General features: G+C 43.6%; 1 protein-coding gene across 5 annotated transcripts in view; it reads right to left on the bottom strand.

Annotated features, from left to right (window-relative positions):
- The window catches only part of NF1 (neurofibromin 1), a 284,759-nt gene extending 272,971 nt beyond the window's left edge, over positions 1-11,788 (bottom strand). For 3 of the 5 annotated variants that reach the window (XM_003280199.2, XM_030800221.1, XM_003280198.2), the window contains exon 1: positions 11,346-11,788. In XM_003280199.2, the coding sequence (XP_003280247.1) occupies positions 11,346-11,405 (60 nt within the window). In that variant the 5' untranslated portion in view covers positions 11,406-11,788. The remainder of the gene's footprint in view (positions 1-11,345) is intronic. The other 2 variants (XM_030800220.1, XM_030800219.1) reach the window with 1 other exon arrangement.
- Positions 11,789-12,072: the final 284 nt, after the last annotated feature.

A 12,072-nucleotide genomic window follows, 5' to 3' on the forward strand; every position in this document is an offset into this window, starting at 1 on the left:
AATAAAAGGGAAACAATGTTACAACTTCTAACAGCTGAAGAAGTTTTGATAAAGTGACCAGGAGAATAATACATAATGAAATCAAGGATATATAATGTTTAAAATTTACGTCTATTTCTAACATCTAACCAACTTGAAAAGATTCGGATACTCTAACATGAACATAAAAGGAAAAACATAATATACCATCTTCGAGTGAAGAGGCAATCATACATCCCTCATTTTGCATATTTGTACTACCTGTTAGTAGAATTTAGACTTTTTAAAACTATTTATTGGAAAGATAGTGATCTAAAGATTAAGACATCCATACTCTAGTTTAACTCAGTTAATTATATAATCATATGATTGTGAACATGTTGTTTTCCCTCTGTAACTTTTTTCTCACGTAGAGTAGAAATAACCACCAAATTATAAAGAATGGATAGAAAAAAAATACTGCACATATGCTAATACATTTTTATGACTATTTACAGCTTCCTTTCATGTAAGATTCATACCTAAGTCATTAAACAAGCCCATGATGTGAGGAGGGTAAGTATCATGCCCATTTCGCATATGAAAACATAGAAAACTGATGTTCGGAGAGGTTAAGAGACTTCCCCAAGACCACACTGCAAGTTGCACAACCAAGAGCTTTTTCTTTTACTACATAGTAGGCTGCCCTCACAAGTCTAAGGTGGTAAAAGTTGTTTTCTCATGCCCAAATTACTATGAGAACTACCCAAGAAAAACCGTGTCAACAGAAAAGTGTCACCACTTGAGATCATTAGGAGACATAACTTCCCAAAAGGTCATTATCTGAGTATAAAATTTTGATTAAAAATAAGTTAAATAATCCTTAAAAGTTTCTAGCAGTCCTGCTATTTACTAAATTAATTTCATGCCTCTTGTGCTAGATACACCACTCTGCTAGTGGGGGTGGGACAAGGGAGTGAGGTGGAGCAGGAAAGAATTTCATCAGAAAAAGTTAAGTTCTCGGCCGGGCAGGGTGGCTCATGCCTGTAATCCCAGAACTTTAGGAGGCCAAGTCAGGCGGATCACCTGAGTTCGGGAGTTTGAGACCAGCCTGACCAACATGGTGAAACCCTGTCTCTACTAAAAAAACAAAATCAGCTGGGTGTGGTGGTGCATGCCTGTCATCCCAGCTACTCGGGAGGCTGAGGCAGGAAAATCGCTTGAGCCTGGGAGGCAGAGGTTGCAGTGAGCCCAGATCACGACATTGCACTCCAGCCTGGGCAACAAGAGCAAAACTCCATCTCAAAAAAAAAGTTATCTGAAGTTCAATGGAATAAGACATTAAAAGCTATAAAATATGAGTAAGGGCAGGCGACAGCTTGTGGACTGCAGTGGCAACCCTAAGTCAAACCGTGAGTGCCAGACTATGGTTTAAAGAAAATATGCAATCTGGAAGTTTGCACCTCAAGTTACTGCTACTGCAAAGTAATTAGTACCGTTTATGGTAAGAATATGTAAAGTTTTAGAACGTAATGCCAATTCTTCATTTTGGTAGGATGAACTCCACATGAGCTTGAGGCTTTGTCTCAACAGAAGCTTTTTTGATGATATAGTCAATGGCTCAAAAGCCACTCAGGACCCAGCACAGCAGTTCACGCCTGTAATCCCAGTGCTTTGGGAAGCCAAGGTGGGAAGACTGCTTGAGGCCAAGAGTTTGAGACCAGCCTGGGCAACATAACAAGACACCGTCTCTACAAAAAAAATTAAAATAATAGCCAGGTATGGTGGCGCAAGCCCATAGTCCTAGATATTCGGGAGGTGGGACATCACTTGAGCCCAGGAGTTCAAGGCTATGGTGAGCTATGATCACCACCGCACTCTAGCCTGAAGAACAAAGAGAGACCTCACTTCTAAAATAAATGAATAATAAACAATTTTTTAAAACCAGTTATATGCGGAGAATATAACTATATATCACAGGCATATAACATTTGAAGTGGTTAAATGGATCGTCTTTAAGAGACTTTAGCGAGGGTACTATAAATAGCAGTTATAGTTTATATTCTATAGCATTAAACACCTGAGAGTACTCTGTTTACTGAAGGCTCTACCACATAGTATGATACAGAAATTTACAACTTGCTGAGACCTTAAACTTAATTCACAGTCACTACAATGTAAAACCACTTTTCTGTCCTTCAAGATCAAAACAAATGGTCTCATCTTTCCCTTCCCACCCCCAAGAAAATGGGGTACTTTAAAAGATATCAGATGAAACAAGCCAATACTTTTAAAAACACAAGTCAATCCTTTGCAAAGAAACAGATTAAGATGCTCATATTCTGCTTCAGTATTGATCCCAAGCCTTTTAACAGTTTAAGCTGACCACAAATCTCCCCTTCCACTTCCATAGAACATTCTCCTCCTTAAACTTCCTTTAGAGCCTTCCGATACCTCCTGTCCCTTGACTTATATACACACACACCTCCAAAATATATGCAGACCTAAGGAACACAACTGGAAAACACATTTTTAATTAATACACTGCTTATCCTTAAAAGTATGTTGTTAGAATGCAACAATATAGAGTCTACATAGAACCTCAGAATACCAAATTTGAAAGCTACAACAAAAATGCCCCATAGCAGTCTGAGTAATTTAAAGAACAAAGATGTAAAAAATAAGGCATTCTTACTACTGTATTACATGACTTAAACTTTTAAGGACAAAATTTTTGGTTGGGTGCAGTGGCCTGTACTCAAATAAAAAACAAAAAACAAAAATACTTTCTCCATGTTAAAAAAAAAAATTTTTTTGTTGAGACAGGGTCTCACCCAGGCCAGAGTGCAGTGGTGCAATCATGGCTCACTGCAGCCTTAATTTCCTGGGCTCAAGCAATCCTGACTCAGCCTCCCAAGTAGCATATACTACCACACCTGGCTAATTTGTCTGTTTGTTTTTCTTTTCTTTACTTTTAACCAATGCACACCAGCTGATTTATTTTTTATTTTTTTACCTTTTGTAGAGATGGGGTCTCACTCTGTTGCCCAAGCTGGTCTCAAACTCTGAGGCTCGAGTGATCCTCCCACCTCAGCCTCCCAAAAAGCTTGAATTATAGGCATGAGCCACCGCACCCAGCCAAAACATTTTTTAAAAGCAGACTTAAGGCCAGGTGCAGTGGCTTACATCTGTAATCCCAGCACTTTGGGAGGCTGAGGCAGGTGTTTGAGGCCAGCCTGGCCAACATGGCAAAACCCCGTCTATAGTAAAAATACAAAAATAGGGCCAGGCACAGTGGCTCAAGCCCGTGATCCCAGCACTATGGGAGGCCGAAGCGGGCGGATCACCTCAGGTCAGGAGTTCAAGACCAGCCTAGACAACATGGTAAAACCCTGCCTCTATTAAAAATACAAAAAAATTAGCTGGGTGTGGTGGCACACTCCTGTAATCCCAGCTACTTGGGAGGCTGAGGCAGGAGAATCACTTGAACCCGGGAGGCAGAGGTTGCAGTGAGCCAAAATTGTACCACTACACTCCAGCCTGGGCGACAAAGCGAGAACTTGTCTCAAAATAATAATAATAAAAAAGCAGATTTGAGAAAAGAATCTAATTTCCTAATGGTTAAAAAGTCAAATAAAAAGGGTAGGGCAAAAAACAGGAACATTTAAAATAAAATGTAACAGTATTAGCCCAGCACCATAGCTTATGCCTATAATCCCAGCACTTTGGGAGGCTGAGGCAGGTGGATTGTTTGAGGTCAGTAGTTTGAGACCAGCCAACATAGCGAAACCTTGTCTCTTTTAGAAATACAAAAATTAGCCAGGTGTGGTGGTACGTGCCTGTAATGCCAGCTACTTGGGAGGCTGAGTCAGGAGAATTGCTTGAACCCGGGAGGTGGAGCTTGCAGTGAGCTGAGATTGTGCCACTGCACTCCAACCTGGGCAATAGAGCGAGACTCTATCTCAAAAAAAAAAATGAAGAAGAAAAAACAGATCTTGTCAATGGATACTAAAGTAAGGTATATATTGGCCAAGGTACATACAAAGGAATATCCAGAGACTAGTCACCCTCCCTTTTTGTTTTTTGGAAGACAGGGTCTCACTCTGTCACCCAAGCTGGAGTACAGTGGCACAATCATGGCTCACTGTATCCTTGAACTCCTGGGTTCAAGTGATCCTCCTGCCTCAGCCTCCTGAGTAGCTGGGACTACAGGCACATGCCACCACACCCAACTAATTTTTTTTAGAGACAGCATCTCACTATGTTGCACAGCCTGGTCTTGAACTCAAGGCCTCAAGCAGTCCTCCCACATGGGCCTTCCAAAGTGCTGGGATTACAAGCATAAGCTACTGCACCTGGCCTACTCTCCCTTATTTAGTGAAAACACCATAATCAGTAATAAGCTACACTGCACTCTAGCCTGGGCGACAGAGCAAGCCTCTGTCACAAATAATAATAATAATAAGCTATAAAGAAAACATATAAATCTTATATTAGAAAAATTTTAGACTTTTCAAAGTGCTTCACATTCATATTCTATCACACCATTGCAAAATGTCCTAACAGTAAGTGACAAATCCAAAATTACAAAAGGAGTTGATCAGATCTGAAACCTGATTCAAAAAACATGTTTGCTCTATCAGAGGAAATATAAATATGTATAAAGTCCTTCTTTGTGCTAATTTCCTTACTCATTCCTAGTTAAAATATCACTTATCAGACCTAGGCTATTACAAACACAGACGTAAAATTCAGTAAAACAAAGCCAAAAGTACCACTTTTTTTATTTAGCCAGTCTACCCTTCAACCAGGAATCATATGAAAAACATTCCATCAATGTTCTGTGTGTTTAAGACTGTGCTGGGCACTGGGGTGACTAGAAGAGAATTCAAATAGGGTTCTTTGCTTTTCAGAAAGTATACACTCCATTTGATAAAAAGACAAGAAAAAAAGAAAACAAAGCCAAGCTGTGTTCAACCAATCCTCCTAAAGGAAGAAAACTTACTGTGTGGTTCTGTAAAACTCCAGGTAACAAGGATACCAAGAAGTGAGATAGCAGAGTTTAGTCTGAAACAACCCCATGGGAAAAAAAAAAAAATGAAGTCTGAGCTGAATATTGAAGGATGGACAGGAATTAGAAAAGCACAAAGGAGGAATTAAAGCATTCAGACAGGGACTGGCAGAAATAAAGACCAAGAAGTGGGAAGAAGCATGATACATACAGAAGAGACTGAGGTGACCTGCCTGGAACATAGGTGCATGCAGAGGCATAATGGGAAAGAGTTTGGTAAATTAAGTGGGGTCAGCTCCCAATAGACTGCTGGGTCACAGAGACATGCTGTTAGAATATTAAAATCATCGATTATTTAAACTTGAAAGAATCTAAAAGATTTTCTAGCTATTTCTTTTTCAACACATGAGGAAATTAAGGATCTATAGGAAAGCTAATGGCTAGGATAGGGACAAAGGCAGTGAATAGCAGAACAAAACTAAGACCCCCGCTAAGGAACTCCAGTTCAGTAGAAAAGTATTGTGTCTTGGGAACTGGAAGAGATTGGTTTCCGGGGGGAGCGGAATATCACAGTGGCATTACAACTAAGCAATGACCACTATGTTTTGCCAGAAGTAATCACTTTCAAGAAAACAGCAATCAAGAAGGAAAGCAGAGGCAGGAGCTACTTTTCAGAGTTATAAAGGAAATGGGTGGATAAACAGCAGAGGCGGCGAGTATCTGGCAACAACAACAACAAAAAAGACTGGTCCACAGAGAGAGAGAGCTGCAGAACCAAGTAAACGTCTGATTTCCAAGAGAAAGGAAATCTTAGCCTGAAAAGTGCAAAGAAAGCAGCCAACATAAAGACTAAATTAGTTCCCAGACAGATAAGGTGGAAAGTGTAACAGGGTGCAGAGAACTGAGGAACAGCTGGAAGAAATCTTTCTAAAGGATGAATTCCGGGCCGGGCACGGTGGCTTATGCCTGTAATCCCAGCACTTTGGGAGGTCAAGGCAGGTGGATCACGACATCAAGAAATTCAGACCCATCCTGGCTAACATGGTGAAACCCCGTCTCTACTAAAAATACAAAATTAGCTGGGCGTGGTGGCATGCACCTGTAGTCCCAGCTACTTGGGAGGCTGAGGCAAGAGAATCGCTTGAACCCGGGAGGCAGACGTTGCAGTGAGCTGAGATAGCGCCACTGCACTCCAGCCTGGGCGACAGAGCGAGACTCCATCTCAAAATAAATAAATAAAGAAAAATTTAAAATAATAATAATAATAAATTTAAAAATTCCAAAGCAAACAATAAGCATTATTATGCTCGCTTCAGCACCACATATACTAAAATTGGAAGAATAAGCATTATTTCTCACTCACTATAAAGAATTCATCACCATAAAAAGAGTACTCATTTTCAACTATTATAAGGCATTATAAAAATTACAGGCCAGGCTTGAAGAATGAGACTAGGAGATATTTTTTAAATCCAAAAAGCTTCAGAGTTTTGCAAATCTATTTGTCTAATCAGTATGTGGTTTGTAATTTCGAAGATACTTGCCAATCATTTTATACTGTGAATCTCTCACTGCATATTCAAAGTACATTCAGATGAACACTCAATGTATGAGAACAACAAATATGCTACTATAACCTCTAAAATCAGAGTTTATTCTATAACATGTTCTTTAAATGAGGTTTTTTGGCTTTTATGTACTGCTTTTGCTTGATCGGATATGGAAAATATAATTGCTTTAAATGAACGTATTTACAACAAATCATTTTGGGATGGAGTTCTTTTTAATTCTTTTTTTTTTTTTTTAAGTTCAAATATCCATAGTTTTCCCATACTTCCTTTCAGAAATAAAGCTCTACAGGAACCAGTGGGGCATACAGAACTAGGTGAGATACACAGAAGGTTCTAATTTGCTTAGAAACTGGGTTAATGAACCACAATTAAAAGCTACACATGGCCGGACATGGTGGCTCATGCCTATAATCCCAGCACTTTGGGAGGCCAAGGCAGGTGGATCACCTGAAGCCAGGAGTTCGAGACCAGCCTGGCCAACACGGTGAAACCCCCGTCTCTACTAAAAATACAAAAATTAGCCAGGCGTGGTGGTGGTCACCTGTAATCCCAGCTACTCGGGATGCTGAGGCAGGAGAACGGCTTGAACCCGGGAGGCAGAGGTTGCAGTTAGCTGAGATCTCGCCATTGCACTCCAGCCTGGGAGACAAGAGCGAAACTCTGTCTCAAAAAAATAAAAGCTACACGCCTACAATTTGTCAGTTTCAATTAGAAGCTTGCTATTTGGCACCACAAAGGCAGGTTAAGGAGACATGTAAGATTTAACCGATAACATTCAGCTTTCTGGCTGTCCAACTGTGCAACTGTCATTTCCCTAACCAAGGAGGTGATTACTTCTAAAATTGGTAATACTCATTCAACTTAGACCCTAAATACTAGGTTTAGCTGCAGTATTATCAGGTTAAGGAATTTTATATTACCCACAAGAATGTGAGTTCAAAATGTCAATATGGCACACATCCACTTCTTTTAACTGAGTCTACTGCACTGAGTTGCTAAGCGATACCCATCAGAGTGCAATATGTCTGTAATCAGCAGTGGCTAGAAATGCATTTCTGCTTTAATCACACCGAATATTAGAAATCCAACCAAAACAGCAATCATAAACAGGGTTGCCATCTTTAGACATGCCCATGCTCCCTGGGGGCATAAGTGGTCCAACATGCAAACTCTTAGCTGTAATAAGGAAAAGCTTAACTCCCCCTGGGCCCAGTAAAGCAAAGTACAGATAATATAATCCAAAATTCAAAAGTTTTATCAACAGTTGAAACTATTAAGATTTTTTTTTTTTTTTTTGAGATGGAGTCTCGCTCTGTCGCCCAGGCTGCAGCGCAGTGGCACGATCTCGGCTCACTGCAAGCTCCACCTCCCAGGTTCAGGCCATTCTCCTGCCTCAGCCTCCCAAGTAGCTGGGACTACAGGCACCCGCCACCATGCCCAGATAATTTTTGTATTTTTAGTAGAGACAGGGTTTCACTGTGTTAGCCAGGATGGTCTCGATCTCCTGACCTCATGATCTGCCCGCCTCGGCCTCCCAAAGTGCTGGGATCACAGGCGTGAGCCGCTGCGCCCGGCCAACTCTTAAAATTCTTATACAACTATCTCTCAGTACATGCAAGGCTTTTTCTCCCTTCAATAAAAATGTAAGGGATGGCTCACGCCTGTAATCTCAGCACTCTACTAAAAATCCAAATATTATCCAAGAGTGGTGGCAGGCACCTGTAATCCTAGCCACTTGGGAGGCTGAGGCAGGAGAATCACTTGAACCCAGGAGGCAGAGGTTGCAGTGAGCCAAGGTCGCATCATTGTACTCCAGCCTAGGCAAGAATCATGAAACTCCGTCTCAAAAATAAAAAAAAAAAAACTCTTCTAAATATATTTAATGGATTAGAACAAATTCTATGGAAAAGTATCTCCCTGATAGTCAAGCATTCACTACTTTTCATACTGAAGCTCTTACTAGATCTATGTCACTTAATCTTCCCATGACTCAGTTTTCTGACTAAAAGACATTTTCAACCGTAAGATGAACTCTAATTTGAATTAAACATTTATCACTTCTATAATAAATTAATATATATAAGTACCTTATGTTAAACACTGAAAACCCTTACATTTTTGCATCTCAAGGTCAGAGACTTTAACTTTCTAAGAGAAAAATGTGAGGAATAGGCCAGGCACAGTGGCTCACGCCTGTAATCCCAGCACTTTGGGAGGCCAGGGCAGGGGTGGGGGGCGGTGAGGGCAGCTCACTTGAGGTCAGGAGTTCGAGACCAGCCTGACCAACATGGTGAAACCCCGTCTCTACTAAAAATACAAAAATTAGCCAGGCATGATGGTGCACACCTGTAATCGCAGCTACTTGGGAGACTGAAGCAGGAGAATCACCTGAATGCAGGAAGCAGAGGTTGCAATGAACCGACATCAAGCTACTGCACTCCAGCGTGGGCAACAGAGCAAGACCGTGTCTCAAAAAAAAAAAAAAAAAAAAAGAAAGTGAGGAATAATCTCTTCTATATATCTTTCTCTTAATTACAACATAAGGAATGCAGAAAAATACTGTTTTAAAAACTAATGTCCTTAATTTTTAACAGGTGGTGGTGAGTTTGATTCCACAATATGCATAACAACGAAGCCTTAAGGTCTTTTAACGCTAGGGACAGAAGGAGAAACACTTTCTTGCACTGCTGGGCATACAGTCAAAATCATTCCTTTTTTTTTGTTTTGTTTTTTTGGGAGACAAGAGTCTTGCTCTGTCGCCCAGGCTAGAGTGCAGTGGTGTGATCTCAGCTCACTGCAACCTCCACCTCCCGGATTCAAGCAATTCTCCTGCCTCAGCCTCCCGAGTAGCTGGGATTACAGGCGCCCGCCACCATGCCCAGCTAATTTTTGTATTTTTAGTAGAGACGAGGTTTCTCCATGTTGGTCAGGCTGGTCTCGAACTCCTGACCTCAGGTGATCCACCTGCCTTGGCCTCCCAAAGTGCTGGGATTACAGGCGTGAGCCACCGAGCCCAGCCCAAAATCATTCCTCTTTTAAGTATATTTTTCCAATATGGTAAATAAGCCTAGAGATGAACAGGTAAGAAGTAAAAAAAATAAAGAAAAAACTGAAAAAAATTTTTAATTTTTAAAATTTAAGGAGAATTTCAGCGTGGATCCTTCAATTTCCTACACCCAGATTCTGCTGTCCACAAGGTTCAGCTTTGGGATTCTTCTTTGCGCCTTTTAAATCCTTTCTTAAAATTAGTCTTTTCTACCAAGTTTTAAATCTAACGCTCTATCAATAATGTAATCTTTTATATGCAGTAACATTAAACTTCAGATGGATTAGTAATTTAGTTTAGATGCCTTTGGGTCTGGAAGCATACGAATGGATAAAACAATTCCTTCAAGTCTCTGACAGCTTCATAATTCTGTTTTATCTACATAACTTCTCAACTTCCTCTGCCTATTCCAAGATATTTTCCAGGTAGGTCTGAAACACTTTGAGTCCCGTAAAGAAATGTTTATGCACCAAATAAGAGAAGAGCTCTTCCCCCACCCCTTCAGCTCCCATAATGTTTTACCATTATATCCAGTAAACGAAATAGATTGACTCAATCTTAAACAATTCCCCCATCACAGGAAGCCCACTGCAACCACAGCTGCAGAAAGTATCCCTTAAACCATCCCCAACTACCTACAGCAACACAAAGTTAAACCAATTTCCACTGACAAAAGGCTATGTGTGCATTCATTCTAATCGGCCCTGGGATTTATTGTGTGAAACTCAGGCGATAAAAAGTCACCTCCTCAAGCTACAAAACTTTTTTTTCATCCCAAATATTCTCAATGAAAGTCCTCTTGTCAACCAGGAGAGAGTCAAAAACAACCACAAACACTAGCAGAATGATCCGCTCCAGGACCACATCCCAGCTGGCTTTGCTCTGTTGTCGGTGGCTCAGAAGCAGTTTCTCACTTTCCTTTCACCCTTCTCCCCTTACTCCCCAACATTCTCACTCGAGAATACATCACATCCTCAGACCGCTGGCAAAAAAAAAAAAGGGGGTGGGGAAGAGGCTGCAATTATCAAGGAAGGGGAAGATATTTCAGAACCACGGTTTCCACTGCAAACGGCAATAAAAAAAGACAGTCTATGTCATTAGGATATGGGGGACGACGTTGTGGGGCACCACAAAGATGTGCAGTGAGTGTGCACTTGAAGCTCTCGGGGCAGGATGAGACGATGGAGCAGAAAGTAAGAAAACCTGTGCCTTCCTTGCTTTCTTCTGCTCTTCCCCCTCCAGGAGAGGAAGCTGAAGAAACTGGGGGAGGGGCGGAATGTTATCGTTCTCCTATCGAGGGTACATAAGACAGGCCTTAGGGTTCGCTCGTCCCCAGTTAGGAGGGTCACGGAGGGAAGAGGAAGAGAGAACCCCTAAACGTTACCCACCTCTGCTCAAAAACAAAAGGGGGTAATTATTAAATCCAGATGGCGCGCCCCTAAAGGCGCCCCCAGGTCACTCATCCCCATTCCCAAGCGGAAGGGCTGGGATAAAGGGGATGGAGGGTCGGAGGCTGGTCAGGGACAAGGCCCCACCCCCCGACTTAGGAGGGAAAGGGAGCCCAAGCTCCCAGCTGTCCCCTCCTACCCCTCACCTCCCGCCTTGGCCACCCCCACTTATCCCCCCTTCCCTTCTCTTCCCTTCCTTTCCTCCAGAGCCTGAGGCAGCCGCGGGGAAGGCGGCCGCTCCTACCTCCCCTCACCCACTCTGTCCCCACCCCCACTCCGCTTCCACCTCCCGCCCGCCACGGGCCCGTTACCTGCTCGTCGAAGCGGCTGACCACGGCCTGGACCCATTCCACCGGCCTGTGCGCGGCCATGTCCTCCCCGCGGCCGGGGGGCGGCGGAGGGAAGGGTGGGCCGGCGCCCTGGGCCGGGAAGAGGGCGGGGAGCGGAGGCTGAGGTGAGGGAAGAGGGAAGGAGAGGGTCTGAGGAGTGCAGGCTCCCAGTGTTCCCACGGGGGTGGGGATGGGGGGTCAGCGCCGAGCGGGAGGGGGAGAGGGAAAGGGGGCGTTGGCAAGGAGGCTGGGGGGAGGGGGGAAGGGAAAGGGGACCCGGGGAGGGGAGGGGGCCTCTTGGTCGCTCTCCCCACTAGCGCCGTCTCCCCACAGCCATCACAGTCCGAGACGCCGCCATGACACCCCACCGGAAGTGGGATCCTTTCCACGGCCCGGGGAGAGGGAGAGCGAGCGAGCTAGAGATTGAGAGCGCGGCTGGGAAAGGGGAGGGGGAAGCGAGAGGGAAGGCGGCCTGCCGCGCATGCGCCCGCGCCGGCCGGTTTCATTAATGAAAAAGCGAGTCCTCCTGGAGGTGACGTCATCTAACTCCTCTGGGCCGTCTGGCGAGCGTCCCTCACCGCCTTGGGGCTCACCTAGACTGGCGCTGGGCTCAGCTGGCGAGTGCCGGAGCTGACCCCCGAGCATCCGCTCCCATCCCCACCGCCCCCTACAGGTGTCCCCTCCCCCGCCGGCCTCCGGGTTTGGATTG

The sequence above is a fragment of the Nomascus leucogenys genome, chromosome 19, assembly GCF_006542625.1.
Source record: "Nomascus leucogenys isolate Asia chromosome 19, Asia_NLE_v1, whole genome shotgun sequence".
NCBI lineage: Eukaryota > Metazoa > Chordata > Mammalia > Primates > Hylobatidae > Nomascus > Nomascus leucogenys.